The 25759-nt window shown below is 35.0% G+C and overlaps 2 protein-coding genes across 4 annotated transcripts; one reads left to right on the forward strand and one right to left on the reverse strand.

The window, feature by feature from the left end:
• Nucleotides 1-25759, forward strand: HEMG2 (Flavin containing amine oxidoreductase family). Of its 3 annotated transcripts, none has more exons than XR_014993327.1 (18): nt 1-159; nt 382-421; nt 1022-1157; nt 1863-1928; nt 2184-2234; nt 2381-2437; nt 11212-11288; nt 11403-11439; nt 12240-12305; nt 12982-13022; nt 15166-15298; nt 15394-15561; nt 23921-23995; nt 24274-24397; nt 24487-24612; nt 24829-24903; nt 24985-25091; nt 25476-25759. XR_014993327.1 is itself a non-coding variant. In XM_028082552.2 (18 exons), the coding sequence occupies exons 1-18, from the start codon at nt 129-131 to the stop codon at nt 25580-25582; spliced, it is 1500 nt and encodes a 499-aa protein (XP_027938353.1). In that variant the 5' UTR covers nt 2-128; the 3' UTR covers nt 25583-25759. The 3 variants fall into 3 exon arrangements, 2 of the variants coding, with proteins under 2 accessions (XP_085526644.1, XP_027938353.1); XM_028082552.2 differs by having other exon boundaries at nt 2-159; nt 24487-24595; XM_085670518.1 differs by lacking the exons at nt 24985-25091; nt 25476-25759 and having other exon boundaries at nt 24487-24644; nt 24829-24901.
• Nucleotides 17884-20425, reverse strand: LOC146888772 (uncharacterized). The gene is made up of 3 exons (XM_085670520.1): nt 18883-20425; nt 18622-18809; nt 17884-18545 (listed from the first exon to the last, which is right to left on the reverse strand). The coding sequence occupies exons 1-3, from the start codon at nt 20298-20300 to the stop codon at nt 17980-17982; spliced, it is 2172 nt and encodes a 723-aa protein (XP_085526646.1). The 5' UTR covers nt 20301-20425; the 3' UTR covers nt 17884-17979.

Below are 25759 nucleotides of genomic sequence, written 5' to 3' on the forward strand. Positions count from 1 at the left end.
AATAATAAGGATAAAAGAAAAGAAAACATGAAACAAAGGGATGAAATCGTTTTGATCATATTTTCTCAGCTCTCACAATCTCACACCCACCAAACCCCAAGCTCCGCCCGCACATTGTGAAAGAGAGTATGAGTTCCTCTGCAACAGACGATAACCCAAGTAAGCTATCTTATTTCTCTTATTTATCTCCGTTTTGGTTATAATCATAATTACCATTGCGGGAAATTTAAGTTTAAATATTTGTCTATAGTTTCGTATTCAGTTGAGTTGCCAATTCTTAAACCAGACAAAAATCAGAGAATGTGTACTAATTTAGTGTAAAATGTGTTTTAGGTTCCTTAGATTTTTCAAAACCTTGACTTGGTACTTTTGGGTCTGCAGGGTCCGTAAAAAGAGTTGCTGTTATTGGTGCTGGGGTAAGGTGAGGTCACTTCTTGATGTTATCAATTCAGTTCTTCTTACATATTTTTCAGAAATGCCAGTGATACATTTTTTATATTTATTATTATATGAAATTCACCTTAAAATAGCGTGTTGAAGAGACTGTGTCCAAATGTGTATTTAAAAGTGTGTTGCTAGCTAGACTTTGTCCTTGTTTGTATTTTCTTTTTCTCTATATATTATTTGGTTGCTGCCGAATGCTGATACTTGAATTTATTTATTTAATTTCGTCTGATTGGAAGTATGAATTGTTATTGTTGTCTTGGCTGGATTTAAGTTTACCTTGCCTATCATGTGCTGGGAAATTTTTGAATTCCATCAACGATGGTTTTATGTTGAATTGAAGCAGTGTGTGAGGAAAAGAATTTTAATGGAATAATGAAATGATGTTATTTCTTGTTGTTTCATTGTGCTATATGGCTGAAATAGGATGATTGATTGTATTTTATGGTCTATTGTATTTGACGATGGCATGAGGTGCCTGCATCCTCCATGATAAAGTTTTTAATCACTGGTGTATTTGACATTTTAAATATTCATGACGATAAAGTCTCGCTAACTTTTGTATGGTGGTATCAAGTGGGCTTGCTGCCGCTTACAAACTGAAATCACATGGTCTGGATGTCACTGTATTTGAAGCTGAAGGAAGAGCTGGAGGGAGGTTGAGAAGTGTTTCTCGGGATGGTCTTATTTGGGATGAGGGAGCAAATACAATGGTAAGTTTATCATGGATGTGCTATTTTAAAGAGATCTTCAAATTGGAGGAGGAGAATTTGTAATTTAGTCTTGGAAAATTTTCTAATCACCCTTCTGGTGTTTTTTCTATTTTCAACGTTGTTACAAGAATACCATTTTGTTACACAACCTACCCGAGGTTTGGTTAGAGTGAAAAATAAATTCTGTAAGTTTTAGCATCCTTGTTGAGATATTTTAAGAAGTTTTAGAATTGAATCATGTTGCTTTTAATTCTGTATATTGGTTGTATCTTGATTATATTATTAGCATATCAATCTCAATCTTAGGGATTTGTTTCCTCGAATAGGCAATTCTTATTCCAAATTTATCTAATCAATGTATGTATATATATCAAATGTATGTAATGAGAGTGAATGATAGAGAAATTATTTTCTTTGAAACTTGAGAATCCTAAAAGTGACTTGACCAAGTTTACAAGTTACTCATCCACATGGTTTTAAGGCACTTGCTTCTCACATGAACTTTGAGAAGTTGAGGCTAACCATATTTAATGTTTTCAATATAACAAACATTTTGCAGTGTTATGTGTTACACATAAATTTCATATATAAAAGTTGAAAATGACTTAAGTATCATGGGCTTATATTTAAATTTCCCTTTATTCAATATATGCTTATAGTAAAAGTTCTTATTATTGATGTTGAGGTTTTGTTCATCTAGTGCAGACTGAAAGTGAAATTGAGGTTAAAGGTCTTATTGATGCTCTTGGACTTCAAGAAAAGCAGCAATTTGTAAGGATTTTTAGCTTAGAAAACGGAATGTCTAAGAATATCTTTTCCCGATTTTGTAAAGCAATTTTCTTTCATTTATCTTCCACAGTTAACCACTTTATAATATTTTTGAGTCGCCAGAGCTTTAGTTTGTTGAACTGTAATCTCCATTTTATTGTTTTACTTGGAAATTTAAGACTATTGGTGATAGGTCTATTCACAGTTTAAATATTTGTTATAGTTGTGATTAAGATTGAGATTTATTTACTGTCACAGCCATTATCCCAGCATAAGCGCTATATTGTGAAAAATGGGGCACCAGTGCTGGTATATACTATAACTTTTGTCTTTTTCTAAAATATTGGTTTTTGTTTTTCTATTTCAAATTATTTGAACTTTTTGATTGGGTTTTCATGTTTTGCAGCTCTATTTGTCTCATAATAATTATAGAATATGGTAACTTTTGATATCAGGTACCAACAAATCCTGCTGCACTACTGAAGAGTAAACTACTTTCTGCACAATCAAAGGTTTCTTTCTCTCATGTCCAAGGATCTTCCAGCTTATTGATATTTCAAATTTTTTCATTCCATTAAATGCTTTTCTATTTCATTAATGATACTTACAACTGCTTACCCTCAAAATCATAGATTTATGGTATTAGAGATATGAGTTAATTATGCTAGAGATATGAGCAAAAGAGCTTAAGAGATTGATTATCTCTCAACTGATCTTTATTATTTATAAAAGAAAATTATATTAGGAATATCTTACTAAGTAATGCCAACAACTCATAGGTACAACATATAATAGTTTTCCAATAATACATATTCTAACACTCTCTCTCAAGCTGGAGCATACAAATTGTATGTATCAAGCTTGGAAAAAAAAATTCAATCCAAGGTCATTTCTTTGAGAAACTACAATGCCTTCCTTCGATTGAGCCACTTGAATGAGTAGAAAGTATTTGAGACTTCTAAGATCTTTGGTCTGAAAATGATTACATAAGCGTTCCTTTAGTTGCGAGATTCTAGTATCATCATTTTTTGTAATAACTATGTCATCAACACACAATTAAGTAATCTCATTTTCCAGGCAAGGTATTATAGTAAAAAATTGAAAGGTATGCTTCATTGCGTTTCATTCCAAAAGTTTGAAAAATATGACTGAATTTTCCAAACTAAGAACGAGGAGATTTTTTGAGACCATAGCAAGACCGATGTAACTTGCAAACCAAGCCATACTCCCCTTGAGCAACAAAACAAGGAGGTTTCTCCATATAAATCTCCACTTCTAGGTCACCATGAAGGAAATCATTTTTTATATCTAATTGATGGAGAGACCAATGACATATTCCATGACAAAGAAGAGATGCACAATAGTCATTTTGGCTACGATAGAAAACGTATCACCATAATCATGGCCATAAGTCTAAGGATATCCTTTGGCCACCAATCTAGCTTTAAGGCCTCAACTTCACCATATCACCCAACTTTAATGGTGTAAACCCAATGACAACCAACAACTTTCTGTCCAGGTGGAAGAGGAACTAAGTCTCATGTATCATTATGTTCAAGAGCTTGCATCCAGGATGATCAAAAGCCTCTTTCACATTTTTAGGAATGGTAATGAAAGCAAGGTTGTCAAACTCGAGAGTTTACGTAAACTTGTGAGAGTCCAGTAAACTCGAACAGTAAACTTGTAAGAGTTTATTTCAACATAAAAAAAAAATTAATTTATATAAATAATATTCTAATTAAAATAAGTCCACAAAATGATATAACTTAAATGTACTTTAAATAAATAAGCTTATACAAATATTATAAAACATAAAACTTAAATGTTTAAAGTGTCTATATAATATTCTAATAATATATAATGGTCTAGTTTATTTTTTCACAACAAAATTAAAAAATAAACATATAAACATAAAAACAAAAAAACTATGCAGGGTCTAGAGTGAAAGCCTCTTTTTAAAAAATAAATAAGCAAATAGGACTGCTACAATGTGTAGAGTGAACAATTCTAAAAATAAAAAGTAAATAAGCAAACAGTGGTGTTACAGTGGCTTTAACAGGAGAAGTGAAATAATTTTCACTTATACAAACACAATATAGAGGGCGACGAGAAAGTGAGAGTACCCAATGAGCAAGGGAGACGTGACTGACGATAACGACGAAATAGTGGTCGACAACGAGTGTGATGGCCACAGAAAACAATGCGACAGTGACACGACCAAGAACGACGGTGAGATGATGGTCGATGGCGAGCGGAATGGCCACAAAGAGTGACGCAAGGGCACATGTTTATCCTCTAACCGACTTTGTTTTGGCTTCAAATTCGTTCCCTTTCGAACTCGCGAAATCTCTACAAACTCGCGGTTTAGAACAATTCTAGCGGTTTCACATTTGATTCTACCGATTTTAGTTCGAAAGCGAGTTTGCTTCCGAGTTGACTCGGAAGCCATGTCTAGGAATGTAAACTCGTTCGAGTTAACTCGTGAGTTTGATAACCATGAATGGAAGATTTACAGAAGATAAAATAACAAGAGGAAGGGGATAAGCGATGATTACTTAGAAAATTGTAATTGTAAATTGGATGAGGATTGCATGTAGAACGAGTACCTTTTCGAATGACAATAGGCCAATTGTAATCTCTGTTAGCAGGACAGATTGATGGTGAAGGACTTGATGAATAGAACTCACTGTTTGACATTTGACCAGTCATTGGAGTCGGTATTTGGGAAGTGAAAAGAGGAAGAGGAGATGGTTTGGGTGAATTGGGCTAATGAGAAGAATTTGAATTATTCGAAGACACTGGAATATTGTTAAGAGTAGGGTACACAAATGGCTCAACTAAAGGCTTCGAGAAGATTTGTTGGACATAATTAACATCTTATGAGGAGGAAGAGAATAAATGAGTTTCTTCAAGAAAGTTGACACTTGTAAACATGTAATCTTTTAGTGTTAAGTGAATAATATTGATACCTAGACTCAACATTGATTGTAACTGTTAGAAAAGTGGGCTTTAAGCCTAACTCAACCCCACAAAACCGGCTTGTAAGGTGAGGATTGCACCCACTTATATATTATGAATTGGCCTTATCTCTAGTCGATGTGAGACTTCCAATACATCCCTTCTCGCCGAGGATATTCATCTCGTGCGTGAGACTAAAAATTAGTGGGTGGTTCGTTAGTGGCTTGATAGTGGGTGGAATAGAATGTCTAAGAAATCTTGTTAGGATAGGGGGTGTGTTGGAAGTCTCACATCGACTAGAGATACGACCAATTCACAATATATAAGTGGGTGCAATCCTCACTCTACAATTCGGCTTTGTGGGGTTGATTTTTTCTTAAAACTCCACTTTTAGAAGACCATGCGAGACAAGTAGATCAATTTGTTGACCAACCTTTGATAAGATTGCCATCCATAACTACATCCTGAGTTGATTCACCAAGTTTTTGATTTTGTTCAATAGGTGTCTCTATTGGTTTGCATCCTAATTTAACAATTTTAGCAAATAAATCACTTGAGATTGAAAACAGAGAAATATATTTCTAGAGGGCCTAAAGGACCCTTCTCATGTTCATGTGTTTATATAGATTAAGAGCTGATACAATACGGAGATGGAAGGTTAAGGGACTGCCCTAGATTGCTAGCTACACAACTACAAGCAATAATTAGAGATAACCTAACACACTATTGCCTACTTTAGTCCCACTGACTACACTAACAAGTAGACTTAATAATTATTCCAACAAAATCCAACGCATACTTTTGTTGGGAGATGAAAATACTTTATGTATGGGAATGAGCAACTTCAATGGCCAAGAAATATTTCAATCTGCCTATCATCTACATAGACAATTAGTGCAATAACACCCCCTGTCCCCCTCATACTTAATAAACAATGTATGGTCACCTTGGCTTTCCTTGTGTTAGATATAGTTTGATATTATTAAGATATTGTTAGATATTGATAACCACAATATCAAACAATATCTTCTATTTAATCTTTTTATTTTCAGTTACTCTTTTTACTTGTACCTCTCTCTATTATAAATAGATTACCCTATGTGTGGTTTATACACAAGGGAGATTAATCTCAATCCCTATCTTCTTTATTCTCAACATAGTATCTAGAGCTTAAGGTTTTTTTTTTTCCGCTATCGCTGCCTCCGCCTCTGCCGCCACCGCCGCTGCTGCCACCGGAGCCGTTGGCGCCATTGTCGGCGCCGCCGCTGGAGTCGTCGCCGGAGCCGCCGCCGGAGCCGCTGCCGGGGCCGCCGCCGGAGCCGCCGCCGAAGTCGCCACCACCGTTGTCGTCGCCGGAGTGTTAGTTCCGACCGGCGACCATACAGTTTTGATCATCCCTCACGCGCCATTCGAAGCCGCATTCGAAGCCGCGTGTCTTCCAGTTCCTCTATGGCGTCTTCCGCTGCCTCTTTCAGTTCTGAACTCTCTTCTGTTTCATCCGATGTACTTGTTATGTACAACAAATTTCTCAAATGGTATAAGGATCAACAGTTTTCTAGTTCCACTGCATCTGTTGCTCACACAGGTACATCTTTTGTTGGTCTGACTCATTCTTCTTCTCCTGGTCCTTGGGTTTTTGATTCAGGAGCCACTGATCATATTACTGGTAACAAATCTTTGTTCTCTTCTTTATCCTCTACTAATCCTTTACCTTCTGTTACACTGGCTGATGGTTCTAGAGTCTCATCTCATGGTGTTGGCACTGTTAAACTTTTTCCTTCTTTAACCATTGATAATGTTCTTTATGTCCCTGGGTCTTCTTTTAACCTGTTGTCCATCAGTCGCCTAACTCGTTCTCTTGATTGTGTTGTTTCTTTTACCAACAATTCTGTCTGTTTACAGGATCGGAGTTCGAAACAGGTGATTGGCACAGGATATGAGTCTCATGGTCTTTATCATCTCCGTCCCTCTACACACATTGGTGCAGTTATGGAGTCTCCCTCTCTTATTCATGCTCAGTTTGGTCATCCAAGCCTTGCCAAGTTACAACAGCTTGTCCCTGCCTTGTCCAAGTTGTCTCGTTTGGATTGTGAGTCGTGTCAATTAGGCAAGCATACTCGTACTTCTTTTCCTCGTAGTGTCACACGTGATGCTTCGTCCCTTTTTGCCTTGGTTCACTCTGACATTTGGGGTCCTAGCCGCGTTAAGTCTACTTTAGGTTTTCAATACTTTGTTACTTTCATTGATGATTACTCCAGATGCACTTGGTTATTTCTAATGAAACATCGTTCGAAATTATTTCATATCTTTCAATCTTTTTTTAATGAAATTAAAACTCAATTCGGTGTTTCTATTAGAGTTTTGCGTAGTGATAATGGCCGTGAATATCTTTCTCATTCTTTCAAACAATTTATGGCTTCTCACGGCATTCTGCATCAAACTTCTTGTGCTTATACCCCTCAACAAAATGGTGTAGCTGAACGTAAAAATAGACATCTTATAGAAACCACTCGCACTCTTTTAATTCATGGCGAGGTTCCTGAACATTTCTGGGGTGATGCCATTCTTACTGCCTGTTATCTCATTAATCGTATGCCTTCTTCGGTTTTAAAGAATAACATACCTCACTCCATTTTATTCCCTCATGAACCTCTTCATCCCTTACCTTTAAGAGTTTTCGGGTCTACATGTTTTGTTCATAATTTTAGTCCTGGTCTTGACAAGCTTTCTCCTAGATCACATAAGTGTGTTTTCTTAGGGTTTACAAGATCACAAAGAGGATACAAATGTTTTTCTCCTTTTCTTAACTGTTATTTTGTGTCTGCAGATGTCACCTTTAATGAGTTCTCCCTTTATTTTAAGAGTCAATCTTCACCTCTGACTCCATCCAATCCTGACAACTCTTCTAATACCTTTAATGTTCCTATTGTTTGTGACCCTCTTACTGTGTCTTCTTCACCCTCGGTTCCTATCTTCTTTATTCTCAAAACCTTGTAACCCATGGTCTTCATTACAGTCGCAAACTTGCCAAATCACACTCTAGGAGAATGCTTCAATCCATAGAGTGCCTTCCTTAGTTTACCCACCTTTCCCTCCTCGGCTTTAAGCCTCGATGGGACCTCCATGTATATTTCTTCATCAAGACTGCTATGCAAAAAGGCATTTGTGACATTAAATTGGCTCAAACTCCTTCCATAGATAGTTGCTAGAGGCAATAAAATTCTAACAATGTTCACTTTTGCAATAGGTGCAAAAGTTTCAAGATACTCAATCCCATTTGTTTGAGTATACCCCTTAGCTACTAACCTTGTCTTATGCCTTTCTAATGTCCCATCTGCCTTGTATTTAACAGTAAATACCCACCTATATCCAACAAGATTTTTTCCTTTAAGTAGATCCAGCAACTCCCAAGTTTTGTTCATTTCTAAAGCAACCATTTCAAGCTTCATAGCATTTTTCTAGTCCTTACTATTCATTGTCTTATTCACTATTTTTGGAATAATGATAGTATTTAGATAACCCAGAAAGCTTTAGTGATTACTGGATAGTTTGTCATAAGATACAAAGTGTGACAATGGGTACATTTACTTTTGAGTACATGCTCTAACACCTCTCGCTATTGCTATTGGACGTTCCTAAACTTCAATGGTTCCCATATTCCATTCTCCCTAAATGACAGGTATTTCGGGTATTGGTTTAAATTCATGGACTTCAGACAATTGAATAATAGACCTTTGTGACTATAATTGTAGTGGATGGATAACACTCTGAGTTTGTTTTCCAATAATCTTTGGGCTTTTCAAAAGAGGAGAGTGAATAGGAGAAGGAATAGTATTGGACTTAGTAGATGGTGAAGTATTAGACTCAAGAGATGGTGGAGTATTAATGGTACTTAATTTCTTAAAAGTGACGATTTCTATCACGAATGAATTATCCTTATCTTCAATGCATGAGCTTTAAGGTTGAAAATATTGTGCATTTTCATCAAAGGTGACATCATGAGACACAAGGAATCGTGTTGTTGGAGGGTGGTAACATTTGTATCCCTTTTGAGTAGGTGAGTAACCAATAAATATGCACTTAATAGCTCGAGGATTAAGTTTCCCCCTATGATTAGGATGAACATGCACAAAGGACACATAGCCAAAGAATCGAGGTGCAAGATGATTTGTTGTCTAAGTCTAGGAAAAATTTGGAAGGCAGATGACTGACCAATTTTTATGGAGAAGAGAGATTTGAGTTACATTTATTAGATGCTCAATTTTTCATTCTGCAAACCCTATATTATTGTCGGGTGTTTGTACAAGAAGATTCATGAATTATCCCTTGTTCATTGAAGAAAGAGGACAATGTTTGGTTGAAAAAATCTTTGACATTATCTAAACAGACTCTTTTAATGTTTGATTATTAACCATTTAGATAAAGATTTTGAAAACAAGGCTCACTTCACTTTTTTTATTCAAAAGAAATACCCATGAAATTCTAGTGTAATCGTCAATGAATATGACAAGCCAATGAGCCCGAGATAGATTAGGAATACTAGAGGGTCCTCACACATTACTATGTATTAATGCAAAGGGAACAATCATTCTATTATTACTAGAGGGAAAATCAACATGCTTGTGCTTCGCAAATTGTTAGTATACTTTAGTTACCTATAGTTGGCTTGTATGCGTCATTTTGTGTTGTACAACTTCTAGTGCATCTCTTTTATTTTCTTTTACAACTGTCAAGTGTATAGCAGCTACATCTGTCAATGTATGACAGTTGTCAGTTACAGACATGTATAATAAACCAACTCTCATATGATTCAATGTGTGATGTAATAAAATACATTCAGTTCATTCTCTCTGTTTTCTCTGTTCACGTTATTCAAGACAAATTCACAAGTATCACCATGAGACATTTGTTTATCAACTTTTTGAAATAAATTAGGAAACATAATTTCTAGGGTACTGAATGATGGATGATGTAAACGAAGGTGGTATAACCAGATTTTTTCTATGTTGGAAAGATTTGTTTCTGACATAAAAGGCAAAGGAATTTGACTCTTAGTGGTATGCATCCTTTTAACATTCTCTATAAGGTAGAGCCAATTGTCGTCCTTAGCAAGTTGAATCACCCTCCCATTCCCTAATACATATGCTAGAAATACAAGTTTTCAATTGTTTCTTATTGTTGTATCTCTTCACTATAAATAAAAAATACTCATTTGTAACTGACATGAAATTCATTATATTCCTTCGTGCTCTCTTCACAACATGGTACAAGAGGGGTGCTATCCTCCTTCCTTTTTCACTAATCCTTTCAACATGTGTGCTTTTCAAAGCAAAGTATATTTTCAAAGTATTAAATAGTGTTGTCCTCCTTGACCTATATTACCACTAATCCTTTCAAAATGTGTGTTTTTCAAAACGAAGTATATTAAATTATTAAATTCCAAATATTCCATGATGTATGAAATGGTGTACGGAGTCTGTGATGGATTTTTGACATTATTAGCATACAATGTCAACAGCCAAATCTCATTGCTTTTGAAATAACAATTAGCTGAGAATTATGACTAGTTTTGTCTCAGCATATGTATATGTTTTTTCTTTTCTAGTTCTGTTTCACTTTTGTATTAGAGTGGGATCTTGAATGGTCCAATCTCCAAGCCAAAATGACATATTATGAGAGTTCTTATCACATTTCGGTGAGTCATTTTGTGTTGACACCAATTTGTTGTGGGGAAAAAAAGGCTTACAAGGCAACAGCCTACTCTTTTTTGCGCAAGAGTTAACTTGTATGAGTTATTGCTAAAATACTGAACAATTGTCCATGAGGAACTTCTAACCTTGCAGTTTTGCATATCCTACTAAATTTAGTAAGAGGTTGTTCACTCTAATTTGCACAAATTTGTATGAGTTTTTAATTCATGTCAAGGTTTCTACTAGTTTTTCTACTAAGAATATGGAAAATGAGAATTTCTTGAACTATTTGTACGTTAAAAATGTACTTTTCCTTGTTTTACTATGCTAAAACTTACTTGTTCATGAAATAGATCTTCTGCTAAGAATATCAAACATGGGAATCTGCCATTAGATGTACTCAACGAAGTTGATGGTCAAACTCTGAAACTAGAAAAAAAGTATTTTGGAATTTGGATTAATTTAATCATAAGGGAAAATGAGAGATTTTTTTTCATGCTGTTTGTTCCTTATCTTTTTCCTTTTTTTCTGGTACTGGTAGTGGTATTCATTACCCCTTCAAAATGTAGCCAACCAAACCTACTCGTTCATCCAGATTCAAGAGGATAACTTGTCCACTTAAATTTCTAAATTTGCAGATCCAGGTCATTTTTGAACCATTTTTGTGGAAAAGAAGTGTCTCCTCTAATGTGCGTGATGAAAATTCTGAGGAAAGGTTCAATAAACCTCAATTGATGGCATCCAAGTTCAAGAAAACTATACTCTGTTATGTTTTATGATATCGTAAGAAGTAATATCTGTAGCTTTTGTTCTGCTTTCTTTCTTGCAGTGTTAGAGGGTTCTTTCAACGTCATTTTGGGAAAGAGGTATAATCCACACTGCAATAGCCATCATTGATTGGCTGTTTTTCTTCTTGTGACTAACATGATATATACTTGCAAATTTCATACATCTTCAAGCATGATATTTTGGTCAAACTACAACTTGAAAAAGATTAAAATGAATGAGATAAGATTTTATTGAATTAATTTTTGAAACAGGATATCAACCTTTATACATAGAGAACTCTTGTCTTAAAGTAATGATTACTTTAAATTGAATGAAATTTAAAGTTATTGCTAAAATACCAACTTGAAAAAAATAAATTGAATGCGAAGATTTTATTAAATTAATTTTTGAAACATTACATCAGCTTATACTCTAACCTTAATGGAGCAATTACAAAAAGATCTCTAGAATCTTCAAACACCTTCTAACAGCACACTTGTAATTAATTACAATGTCCTATTTTAGCTTGTCAACTATATTTTCTCGTGCATCGGCAATACACTCACAGTCCCTCTATTTTTTTTTTTAGTTTGTTCAACTTCGTCTCTCTATTTTAAAAATGTTCATTGAGGTCCTCTAGTTGTCCAAATATATGTAATATAGTCCATTCTGCCTTTGTTTTCCACGCATTACTGTCGTATAAGACTAGGCTAATGTTGTTCGAAAGACAATCAAACAAAAAGAGGCACATTGAATTGGAGGATCACATTAAACATTTAAACACTAGTGATCAAGTTGAACAAATTAAAAGAAAGAGGGACCAAAAGAGTAATCTAACCTAATATTTATTGTGTGGATTGGAGTGTTATATGCCTTATTCTAACAAAACTATTTGAAGGTTGTGGACTATCTGATTGATCCTTTTGTTGGAGGCACCAGTGCAACAGATCCTGAATCACTTTCTGTGAGTTATTTCTCATAAATGAATTCATTTCTACATTATTTCATATTTCATGCCTTCAAGTTTGAATTTTGGTACAAAAAAGAAGTTTAATTTGATTGGATGATCATATAGGATAGTTAACTTTGGTTTTCGAAATGTAGTAACTACAGACTTGAAAGAACAGTAAGTCGCCTAGCTCTTCAAGGCCAACCATCTTCAATCCTATACCAAATTCTTCTTTCACATTCCCTGTCTTCCCCTTATATCTTACCGTGTTCCCTTTATTCCTCCCTTGCTTTCTTACTAACCACCTGCCTCTCCTACAAATTTGTTTTAGCCCAACTCCCCTTTCTGTCGGCTATTCAAATCATGCTTGATGTATTGGGTTTAACACTATGACCTATTAAGAGGATATGGGGAATATAGGCTGCTCAAACTAAGAGAAAGAGAAATCATACTGTTGTCCTACTGGCGATCAAACGCATGAACTGTATGATAGCATGTGTGCTATTGGTGTTGGGGTCAAAGACCCTAGTCATACCAAAATTTTAGATTGTTCTTATCTTGTAATTTTAACTAGTTTTCAAGGTAGGTAAATTCCCCCTGAAATCTTTTACAAGTCAGATAGCGTCAACAAATACTTTTAGTTGTCCTAACTTTTGTCTTTAAATTACCTGTTTTAATCTCTCTCCAACAGATGCGCCATTTTTTCCCAGAGCTGTGGAATTTGGAAAAGAGGTATTGCCTGTAACTTTCTTTTAGCACTCTTAGATTATTTTGTCTAATGCTCTCTGTTATAATTGTTGTGAATAGCATATTATTAGGATAAAGATTTTCTCAATATTTTTATTATAATTAGAAAAAAAAATTCAGAATCTTTCTATTCATTTCAGCATATTTTTATTTCCTTATTTTCAAGTATTTGATTATTACAAATGGAGACAATAAGAATGTAATTGGTGAGACTCTTATCAACAAAATAATTTTTTATTTCCTTACATAGTTCAAGTATTATAGAAATAAAGAACATATCCTATTCGATTAAGAATATCTAGACTATATATGTACTATTGGAACATATTTTTATTTGTTTCCGAATTATATCTTTATTATTATAGGATATCAAATCTTCTCTATTTATTTTGTTAATTCTTCTTTGTTACAACAAAAATAAAGTTTCCATATGTCTCAAAAACACGCTTTTTAAGCTTACTGACTCTTTCTTTCCTATAGTTTAACACAGTTTCATAGTCTTTTTCAAAACTCTGTTGCCCTAGTAGATTCATTATCTTTGTAGCATATGTTTTTTGGTGAACCTTTCTTCCATGTTTGCGTTCATTTTTTCCAGCATAGCCTCTGTAGAGTTTTCTAGTGAAGTTTCTGGTGCCCAATATTTTCTCTGCCACACATAGGGTTAGGATCACGCCACGCCAACTATCCAAATACCAATGCAAACCACCATCCATGGGCCCTCATGCATGACTGTTCTCTGGCTCTCCTTAAGTTATTTTATTATTAGTACTTTTTTCCAAATTTCAAGAAAAAAATGTCTTTAAATGTCTCATAAACCTCTAGAATAGATTCTCTCTCATTTTCTCACCATATTATTAGTATTGAGAGGATGGGCGGGTTTAACTACCACTTGGGTTTCTGAATTCGGGTTGTGGTGAAGTGGGTTGTGCTACAAATCCCATCTCTCTCCATTTACTGAATTTGTTCCTATAGAACGTGAATAGTAGATAAAGATTGATGCTCTCAACTATTTCATAAGAAAAATCATGGGGTCTAGAGACATCACAACTAAATTTGTAAATTCTACTAATTTGCTAACATATTCACCAAGCTAGGCACATGAGTTATATGCTCCAGCTTGAGGAGGAATATTATAATTACTAGGATATTTTTGTTTATTTTTGTATCATATCTTCATTATTAGAGGATATCAAGTCTCCTCTATTTATTGCATTGATTCATTTTTCTCAACATAAATAAAATATTCATGTTGTTTCAAAAACACACAATTTTAGTTCAATGTCTCTCTCTTTATTATAGTTTAACAGTTTGTATTTTTTTTAATTTATAATTTCAATCTGGTTGATATTTTACGTGATATATATGTTTAATATTCAGTGTGGAGGTCCATTTACTTCTCTCTGTTTGCAAATTAATTGATGTCTGATCTCTTATAGAATACAACTTGTAGTTATGATAATTTATTATAGATAAAAGAATTGTCTAAATATTTCCCACTACATGCTGATGAACATGGCACATCTATGTCAAAATTGACTTTGCTACAACGTTGCTATTTCAAGTAGATACCATTCCTTTTATATGTTGTAAAATTAAACTGACACTTGGGCTTATGCACTTGGGTAAGGGACTCTGCCATGACTAGTAGGTACAACATTTAGTCTAGTGATAAGCATTGGATTCAAAAGTTGTTTCTAAGGAAGTGTAGTTTAACCTCGCAATATGGGTTTGTAATTATAGATTATAATTTGGTCATATCTCTAATCAATGTTGGATATCCAAATATTTGTAGGTAGTCTGATAGTGTCCTAATAGTGAGTGATGTGATAGGCCCAACAAACATCACTAAGATAGACTCTAATACTATCTTAGGAAATGGATTTTAAGACTAACTTAACCTCACAAAATAGGCTAGCTTACAGGTTGTGGTTTGCATCCACTTATATACTATAACTTGACCATATTCTTAGTTGATATAGGATCTTCAACATTGTTGAACCATCACTCTTTAGACAACTGAGCATTCTGCTCTTTTCAAGTAAATTGGTGTAGGAGTTGTGGGGTAGTCTCCTTAGAAATGTAAGGTATAATATTTTTATAGTTCATGGTGGATATTCTATATTTTCAGGTTTGGTTCCGTTATTGCCGGGGCATTGCAATCTAAGTTTTTTGACAAAAAGGAAAGAACTGGAGAAAATAAGACTACACTAAAAAAGAACAAACACAAGCGTGGTTCATTTTCTTTCCAGGGTGGGATGCAGGTACTGAATTGTTGTACAAATATATCTCGTCTGAAGAATCTGGTGCTGTGTTTGATCTCCTTTGGCTGTTATCTTTATGATGTTATCCAGCACAGACACTAACAGATACACTGTGCCAAGAGCTTGGGAAAGAGAACCTCAAACTAAATTCAAAGGTTTTGACATTAGCTTATGGTCATGATGAAAGTTCCTCATCACCAAACTGGTCTATTACTTGTGTTTCTAACCAAAGCACTCAAGATATTGATGCAGTAATCATGACGGTTAGTGTGGCTGTCTTCCTTTATCCCTTTCCATTCTTTCACTAGATCTTAAGATGTAGCCACTGAAAGTTTTGCCTGAATATGTGAACATGAGTATATGACTAAAATTGAACCTAAGTAAGGCAAAGATTTGCATAATATGTGAGCTGGTGTTCATGTGAATGAAAGTTTGAAATCAGATAAAAAGTAGGATAAACTAAACAAAAGAACGTTTCGTAAAAAAGAGAAAAGGCAATATCGTTTCATTGCTATTCGTCTTGTCACAGCCATGAAAAGGTTGAACCAAATAAACAATTTTGTTCAATGGAAACTGTTAGATATAGTTTGATATTATTAAGATATTGTTAGATATTGATAACCACAATATCAAACAATATCTTCTATTTAATCTTTTTATTTTCAGTTACTCTTTTTACTTGTACCTCTCTCTATTATAAATAGATTACCCTATGTGTGGTTTATACACAAGGGAGATTAATCTCAATCCCTATTTTCTTTATTCTCAACATGGTATCTAGAGCTTAAGGTTATTTTCTTTTTTCCACTGTCGCTGCCTCCGTCTCTGCCGCCACCGCCGCTGCTGCCACCGGAGCCGCCAGCGTCGCCGCCGGAGCCGTCGCCGGAGCCGTCGCCGGAGTCGCCACCACCGTCGCTGCCGAGTCGTCGTCGCCGGAGTGTTAGTTCCGACCGGCGACCATACAGTTTTGATCGTCCCTCACACGCCATTCAAAGCCGCGTCTCTTCCAGTTCCTCCATGGCGTCTTCCGCTGCCTTTTTCAGTTCTGAAATCTCTTCTGTTTCATCCGATATACTTGTTATGTACAACAAATTTCTCAAATGGTATAAGTATCAACAGTTTTCTAGTTCCACTGCATCTGTTGCTCACACAGGTACATCTTTTGTTGGTCTAACTCAATCTTCTTCTCCTGGTCCTTGGGTTTTTGATTCAGGAGCCACTGATCATATTATTGGTAACAAATCTTTGTTTTCTTCTTTATCCTCTACTAATCCTTTACCTTCTGTTACACTGGCTGATGGTTCTAGAGTCTCATCTCATGATGTTGGCACTGTTAAACTTTTTCCTTCTTTAACCATTGATAATGTTCTTTATGTCCCTGGGTCTCCTTTTAACCTGTTGTCCATCAGTCGCCTAACTCGTTCTCTTGATTGTGTTGTTTCTTTTACCAACAATTCTGTCTGTTTACAGGACCGGAGTTCGAAACAGGTGATTGGCACAGGATATGAGTCTCATGGTCTTTATCATCTCCGTCCTCTACACACATTGGTGCAGTTATGGAGTCTCCCTCTCTTATTCATGCTCAGTTAGGTCATCCAAGCCTTGCCAAGTTACAACAGCTTGTCCCTGCCTTGTCCAAGTTGTCTCATTTGGATTGTGAGTCTTGTCAATTAGGCAAGCATACTCGTACTTCTTTTCCTCGTAGTGTCACACGTGATGCTTCATCCCCTTTTGCCCTGGTTCATTCTGACATTTGGGGTCCTAGCCGCGTTAAGTCTACTTTAGGTTTTCAATACTTTGTTACTTTCATTGATGATTACTCCAGATGCACTTGGTTATTTCTAATGAAACATCGTTCGGAATTATTTCATATCTTTTAACCTTTTTTTAATGAAATTAAAACTCAGTTCGGTGTTTCTATTAGAGTTTTGCGTAGTGATAATGGCCGTGAATATCTTTCTCATTCTTTCAAACAATTTATGGCTTCTCACGGCATTCTGCATCAAACTTCTTGTGCTTATACCCCTCAACAAAATGGTATAGTTGAACGTAAAAATAGACATCTTATGGAAACCACTCGCACTCTTTTAATTCATGGCGAGGTTCCTGAACATTTCTGGGGTGATGCCATTCTTACTGCCTGTTATCTCATTAATCGTATGCCTTCTTCGGTTTTAAAGAATAACATACCTCACTCCATTTTATTCCCTCATGAACCTCTTCATCCCTTACCTTTAAGAGTTTTCGGATCTACATGTTTTGTTCATAATTTTAGTCCTGGTCTTGACAAGCTTTCTCTTCTAGATCACATAAGTGTGTTTTCTTAGGGTTTACAAGATCACAAAGAGGATACAAATGTTTTTCTCCTTTTCTTAACCGTTATTTTGTGTCTGCAGATGTCACCTTTAATGAGTTCTCCCTTTATTTTAAGAGTCAATCTTCACCTCTGAATCCATCCAATCCTGACAACTCTTGTAATACCTTTAATGTTCCTATTGTTTGTGACCATGGTTATCGAATTGAGATTCGTATCGTGAATCGTTTTGTGAATTTTTTTGAATCGTGAATCGAATCTTACTTTGAATCGTAAGATACATGATAAATAAAAAACATTAAAAATATCATATATTATAACTAAATCAAGATCTCCAATTTAAATGTTACATCTAAATTTTATTCTTTCATTCATCATCTCCAAGATCAATGTCACTTAGATCATCTTCTTCATCTAATATAACATTCTGTGGCAACTCATCTTCATCTTCTTCATCCTCTTCCTCAACTTCTTCAACCATCCCTTCAATTCCATTATCATTTGCTGGTGTAGTAGATTTTCCCTTTATGTTTAAGTTTCTTGGACCCCTCTTCCTTTTTTTGCTTGGAGCTCCCTCTTCAAGAGTAAAAGATTCATGTATATCCATCCATGAAACATCGTTTGGTAGACAAGGATCCTCTTTTTCAGTAATCCACTCATCATCTGATTCAATATCAGATAGACATATAGGATCATAAGTATCTCCTTTCTCTTCTCTAACCTTTTGTCTCATTTCAAGTTGAAGATTATATTTAACAAAGACAAGAGCATTTAATCTTTGTTGTTCCAAGCGGTTTCTTCTTTTGGTATGGACTTGATCAAATATGCTCCAGTTTCTTTCACAACCAGTAGCACTACAAGTGAGACTTAAAATTCTCATTGCTAGATTTTGCAACTCTTTACCTTTAACACCATAACTTTCCCACCAAAGAGCTGCAATGTCAAAACTAACATTTTTAATTGTGAAATTATGCTTTTAATAAAATCTTGAAAAAAAAAAAAATTATACCAGGTTGCTTCTTATCCCTAGTGTCAATTGCCATGCTTCTTCCAAATAATCCTTGGGCTTTCTTAAATCTATCAAGTTGTTGATCAAGTTGAAATCTAATCCTTCTATCAAGGATCATTTTTTCTATGGTCTCATACAAACCATATGAAACCTCTTCATCCGGATTGAAGTTTTTGTCATAATGAAATCTAATATAAAAAAGAAGTATAGTGTTATAGTTATGAAATTGTAATCTAAGAAAGTATAGTGTTAGTTACTTACTTAGGATTAAGGTAGTAAGCAGCAGCATGAAGAGGTCTATGTAACTGCAAATTCCAACGAGTATCAATTATTTTCCACACCTTTTTATAACGAGATTCTTCATTCTTGAAATTTGCAGCTATTTGCTCTTTAGCTCTATCCATAGCTTCATAAATATATGGCATTGCTGGTTTTGAGTCTCCATCCACAAGCCTTAGTATTTTTACAAGTGGAGTGACACACTTCAGGCAATATTGGATAGATTTCCAAAATCTAACATCAGATAAAACAATGCTCACTACTTGTTTACCTTCAGTCTTACTAGCATGTTTACTAGTTGTCCATGCTTCTGAAACAAACATACCTCGAAGAGCATTTTTCTGTTGTGCTATACACTGAAGGGTTAGAAAAGCAGTTGCAAATCTTGTGACTGCTGGTCGAGCTAATTCTTTTCCTTTAGAATATTTTCTATATAAATTTAGGACCCATGTGTGTCTATAAATGAAAGTTGTGACTTTTTTTGCATTTGCAATCGTATTGTAAAATACTGGAAGTTCACCAATGTCTTCAAGAATTAAGTCAAGACAATGAGCTGCACACGGAGACCAAAATAGTTTAGTTCTCTTCTCTTCTAACATCTTTCCTGCTGCCACAAAATTAGAAGCACCATCTGTCACAACTTGCACGACATTATCCTCCCCAATTTCTTCAATCACAGAATCTAACAATTCAAACATTTGTTTAGCATCCTTGATCACATTACTGGTATCAATAGATTTTAAGAACATTGTTCCGCTTGGACTATTAACTAAAAAGTTGGTAAGAGACCTCCCTTTTCCATCTGTCCAACCATCACACATCAAAGTACATCCCCATTTTTGCCATTCAACCTTATATTTCTCCAAACTAGCTTGGATATTGTCAACCGCTTTTTTCAGATAAGATACTCTAACTTCATGATAAGTTGGAGGCTTTAAACCCTTTCCATATTCCCCAACAGATTTCAACATTTGGGTAAATAAGGAGCTTCTTACCAAATTAAATGGCAAAGCATTCCCATATATGCAGTTGCAAATATCTTGAATCACCAACTCTCTATCTTTAAACATTTCATTTATGGTTGTCTGTTTTGCAACTCCTTGTTTCCCCTTCTTACTACATTGAATATTTGTTTCTTCAAAACAGTCTACCCGATTTGCTTCTTTTATTTTTTCTTTATCTTCTAATAACTTCAAAAACATTTCTCTAACATCATCAGGAACAGATGTACAAGCAATGACATTCTCCTTTGTTCCAGCAAGATGATGTTTCATTCTTGCTACACCACCCCAACAAGTATGTGAACAATATTTGCACTTAACTAAAAGTCTATGAGGAGGAACACTCTCACAATGATTCCATGTAATATCTATTTCTTTCTTTCTCTTTGTTTGAGACATACTCTTTCTAATTCTACATTCAGAATAAAAAAATATAAATTAACATTCAGAATAAAAAAAATATAAATTAACATTCAGAATAAAAAAAATATAAATTAACATTCAGAATAAAAAAAAATTAAATTAACATTCAGAATAAAAAAATTTAAATTAACATTCAGAATAAAAAAAATTAAATTAACATTCAGAATAAAAAAATTTAAATTAACATTCAGAATAAAAAAAATATAAAAGGAACTATCAAAATATAAAGTATAAAACGTATACTTTATTTTAAAGATTAATTATGTTTTAGTAAACTATGAAAAAGAAACGTAAATTATGCTAAATTATTTTAAAGTATAAAACATATTTTATTTGAAAAAGAAAAAGAAACGTAGATTCTGATCTTTATGCTAAAAAGATGGAATTTAAACAAAAAAATAAAAACGTAAAGCAAGAGGTCACGTGTGAAGGTTTCCGAAAGTGAAATAAAAGGTTGATTTGATGTATATTAAATTAAATATTATTAAAATTAAAAATCTAGAAACTTCATAAAAAGCAGTATATGAAAAGCTAGCGGCAGAAAACATTTGGGCAAAAGACGTTTACGCGAAAAGCATTTGAGCAGAAAAAATTTTAGCAGAAAGCAAACCTGTTCAAAATGCTTTCGGGCTTTCTTCTTCACGCGGTGCTTTCTTCTTCACGGGCAGTCAGGTTTTTTATACTTTTTCTTTTCTCTTTCACTGCTTCTTCTTTTCTCTTTCACTGCTTCTTCTCCACCTTATGCATCTCATATTTCTTTCCCCTCTTAATTTATAACCAAATATCCTTCCAAATGTGACTCTTCAGTTTGGGTTTTTTCATTTTCGATGTGTATTGCATGTTGCGTGATGCTCATCCGGTGTGAGTAGCAGGTCTGACTAGCGTGTAGGTAGTGTGTCGTGAGATGTGTATTTTGAGAAATATTTTGGGGAAGTGTAAACGTGTCAGAATCGGCTGAAATGAAACTGAATCGGGAATCATACGATTCCTACACGATTCATCCGATTCAGAATACGATTCAAGTCAAAAAACGATTCATCTACTGATACGTTTCGTTGGACCAAAATTTTGAACCGTATCGCGATACGAATCGTACGATTCTAACTACCATGTTTGTGACCCTCTTACTGTGTCTTCTTCACCCTCGGTTCCTGCTCCACAGTCACCTGCTCCTCCACCACCTCTTCAGGTTTATAGTCGCCGTAATCAATCACAACCACCACCATGTGACTCCACTCCAGTGCCAACTACTCTGTCTCCTCCGGCTCTGACACCTGAGTCTGACCTTCCCATTGCCCTCCGAAAAGGTATGCGTTCTACCCGTAATCCCTCTCCCCATTATATTGCTTTGAGTTATCATCGCTTGTCATTACCTTTTTATACATGTCTTTCCTCTCTTTCTTCTGTGACCATTCCAAAAACTGTCCGTGACGCTTTAGCCCATCCTGGTTGGCGTCAGGCCATGGCAGATGAATTAAGTGCTCTTCATAATAGTGGAACTTGGGAACTGGTCCCGTTGCTGTCTGGGAAATCTGTTGTTGGTTGCAGGTGGGTGTTTGCTATCAAAGTTGGACCTGATGGTACTATTGATCGCCTCAAAGCTCGTCTTGTAGCCAAAGGTTATACTCAAATTTTTGGGTTGGATTATGGAGATACTTTTTCCCCCGTGGCAAAGATGGCTTCTGTTCGTTTATTTATCGCCATGGCTGCTCTTAAACAATGGCCTCTTTATCAACTGGATGTTAAGAATGCTTTCCTCAATGGTGATTTGCAAGAGGAAATCTATATGGAGCAACCTCCTGGGTTTGTTGCTCAGGGGGAGTCTTCTGGGATGGTATGTCGTCTTCGCAAATCACTATATGGCCTAAAACAATCTCCTAGGGCCTGGTTTGGAAAGTTTAGCAATGTTGTTCAACAATTTGGTATGACTCGGTGTGAAACAGATCATTCTGTTTTTTATCAACACTTGAGTGCTGGATGTGTTTACTTGATAGTATATGTTGATGACATCGTTCTTACAGGGAGTAACAACCATGGCATCTCTCAGTTGAAACAACATATCTGTCACCATTTTCAGACCAAAGATCTTGGCAAACTCAGATATTTCTTGGGTATTGAGGTGGCACAGTCCAATGATGGTATTGTTATATCTCAAAGAAAGTATGCCATGGATATTCTGGAGGAAACTGGATTGATGAGTTCAAAGTCTGTTGATACACCCATGGATCCCAATACTAAACTTCTACCAAATCAGGGGGAGCCTATATCTGATCCTGAGCAGTATAGAGGATTGGTTGGGAAATTGAATTATCTTACCGTTACTCGTCCTGACATTTCCTTTGCAGTCAGTGTGGTAAGCCAATTTCTTAATTCTCCATGTGAAGATCATTGGAATGCAGTCATTCACATCTTGAAGTATATTAAAAAATCTCCTGGAAAAGGATTGTTATATGGTTCTAATAACCATACAAGAGTTGTTTGCTATTCAGATGCTGATTGGGCAGGATCTCCTTCTGATAGAAGATCTACATCTGGGTATTGTGTCTCCATTGGTGGTAACTTGATCTCGTGGAAAAGTAAGAAACAGAGTGTTGTAGCAAGATCCAGTGCAGAAGCAGAATATAGAGCTATGGCCTCAGCTGCCTGTGAACTTGTTTGGCTCAAGCAATTGCTTCAAGAGTTACAATTTGGAGATATTACTCAAATGACACTTGTGTGTGACAATCAGGCTGCCCTTCATATTAGCTCTAATCTTGTCTTTCATGAGAGGACCAAACACATTGAGATTGATTGTCATTTTGTTCGGGAAAAGGTTATGTCTGGAGACATCAAGACTGAGTTTGTTAACTCAAGTGGTCAGTTAGCAGATATTTTTACGAAGTCTTTATGGGGGCCTAGAATTGATTATATTTGTAACAAGTTTGGCACATACGATTTGTATGCTCCAGCTTGAGGGGGAGTGTTAGATATAGTTTGATATTATTAAGATATTGTTAGATATTGATAACCACAATATCAAACAATATCTTCTATTTAATCTTTTTATTTTCAGTTACTCTTTTTACTTGTACCTCTCTCTATTATAAATAGATTACCCTATGTGTGGTTTATACACAAGGGAGATTAATTTCAATCCCTATTTTCTTTATTCTCAACAGAAACCTTCAAGTTCTTGCAATTAATTATTAAGTGGTATCGCTATTTATCTGAATGCATCTTTGTTTGTAATGTACTAATTTCTGTAGATCAATGCTAATGTCACCTGGTATTTCTTGTTGCTCAAAATTAATTATAAATATAATTTAAGTGAACTCTGACTTATAATATGTTACAATTGTGCTACAATCTCTGTTGATGGAAAGCAGGGTCGTAGATTTATTCTTACAAATTTGCTATTTGTAATCTACTAATTTATTCAGAAGTTGGGGTATTTTGCAACATTATTTTCCTTTTCTAAAGGTGTGATATGATTCTTTTGTTGTGTTAATTTCTGAAGTTTTATTTCGAAGCTTACACTTTTCTTCAGTGAAACATATATCACGATGTTAGTTACTAATACCAACAACTTCTGATTGTTTTGTGTGATAATAATATAGGCTCCTCTATGTAATATCAAGGATATCAAGATTACAAAAAGGAGCAGTCCCTTTCCACTTAGTTTTCTTCCCGAGGTATTACCATTTCAACTTGACTTGGAGTTTGATTATTTACTTCAAAATTTATTTGTTTGCAAATATAAGGCCCATGCTAAGGCCTAAGTGCACCATTAATAAGGATGTAAAAGGGGTTGTCAAAGCAAAGCTATAGCCACGTAAAATTAGTTTGTTTGTGAATCTTAAAGGTTATCTTGCTTATCTTTTACGGGACATCAAATAAATAAACCGAATTAATAGTTTTACATTCTATTAGTTATTGTTTTTAAAACAGCATCTCACAACCCCTGTTGCAGATAAGCTATGTGCCAATCTCTGTCATGATTACTGCCTTCAGAAAGGAGAATGTAAAGAGACCTTTGGAGGGTTTTGGAGTTCTTGTTCCTTCTAAAGAGAGACAAAATGGTTTAAAAACACTTGGTAACGTTTCCATGTGTCTATGGTTGAAAATATCTAAATTAGGTCATAACTATTTTTTGATGTAACTGCTAAAGTATCTTTGTCAACAGGTACGCTTTTTTCCTCTATGATGTTTCCAGATCGTGCACCTAGTGATTTTTATCTCTATACCACTTTCGTTGGCGGAACCCAAAACAGGGAACTGGCTCAAGCTTCAACGTACTTTTACTGTAGTTGTAATCATATATTTTACTGACCAGAATCATGAGTATACCTTGTCAATCCTTTTCGACCAATTTTTATCTTCAACTCCTATTCAATAAATTATATTAACTTAGCAGTGACAATAGATATATTGGTATAGTAATACATGTCAAAAACCGTATATAGTCTCCTGTTGACTTGTCTTTTTTTTATATCTTTCTAATTGTTAGTTTGCTTGTTTACTGTAGTGATGAACTTCAAAAAATTGTTACTTCTGACCTGAGAAAGTTGTTGGGAGCAGAGGGGGAACCAACATTTGTTAAGTATGTCTTCAGTTTATTTTCATTAATTTTCTTTTATATTATATTTTATCCTTGTAAGTTCTAAATAATGCTCAATGACAGTCATTTTTACTGGAGTAAAGGCTTTCCTTTGTATGGACGTAACTATGGGTCAGTTCTTGAAGCAATTGATAAGATAGAAAAAGATCTTCCTGGATTTTTCTTTGCAGGTAACTGATTGGATCTTTTCCTTCTAAAATTCCATTTGAAGTCTGGTGAAGCCACTTGTGCATTCGTGTTAAGTCGCAAATGCTAATGTTATGTGCCAACCTTTTTATGCATTCATGTAGATATAATATTATACGGAATAGGTTAAGAACATACACATAGCATTAGTTTTTAATGCCCATCTGAGTAAAACAACAGCTTAATTAAGTGCTTATTGAATGAGTATTTGTCATGTAAAATGGAAGTTGTTCTGAAGAACTTAGCAATAATTGTAAGTTCTTGCAAACATTTACCCAAGATCTTGTCATAACAGTAGACAAATAAACTGCAATAAGCTCTTTCAAATGCACCCTAAATTCTTAAGCCAACAATGATGAACTTCGTAGGTAACTTCAAAGGAGGACTCTCAGTTGGCAAATCAATTGCCTCAGGTTGGCAAGCAGCTGATCTTGTGATATCCTATCTCAACTCTGCTTCAGACAAGAGTGCCTGACCAATGATATACAGTGGATGTGGGAGATGGGAAGGTTGTACTTTCTATTTATCAAATTTGTTTAATTAACATATTATTTCGGCATTTGTAAACAATGTAAAAATTATTACCTGTTGCACAATGCTACAGTCCCCATTTCATTTGGTAAAAGGAAGTTCATTAAATGTTTAAAATGCA

This window comes from Vigna unguiculata, chromosome 1, assembly GCF_037176805.1.
Source record: "Vigna unguiculata cultivar grain cowpea cultivar isolate G323 ecotype 2 chromosome 1, ASM3717680v1, whole genome shotgun sequence".
NCBI lineage: Eukaryota > Viridiplantae > Streptophyta > Magnoliopsida > Fabales > Fabaceae > Vigna > Vigna unguiculata.

Bases quoted from the DNA above. Each gene is read 5' to 3' on its own strand.
- HEMG2 (XM_028082552.2), top strand. From the start codon at position 129: ATGAGTTCCTCTGCAACAGACGATAACCCAA. The intron at 422-1,021 runs GTGAGGTCACTT...GGTGGTATCAAG, and splicing joins GTTATTGGTGCTGGGGTAAG to TGGGCTTGCTGCCGCTTACA. The intron at 25,092-25,475 runs GTAACTGATTGG...TGAACTTCGTAG, and splicing joins TCCTGGATTTTTCTTTGCAG to GTAACTTCAAAGGAGGACTC.
- LOC146888772 (XM_085670520.1), bottom strand. From the start codon at position 20,300: ATGTCTCAAACAAAGAGAAAGAAAGAAATAGATATTACATGGAATCAT. The intron at 18,810-18,882 runs GTAAGTAACTAA...TTTTTATATTAG, and splicing joins GCTTACTACCTTAATCCTAA to ATTTCATTATGACAAAAACT. The intron at 18,546-18,621 runs GTATAATTTTTT...TTGACATTGCAG, and splicing joins TAGGGATAAGAAGCAACCTG to CTCTTTGGTGGGAAAGTTAT.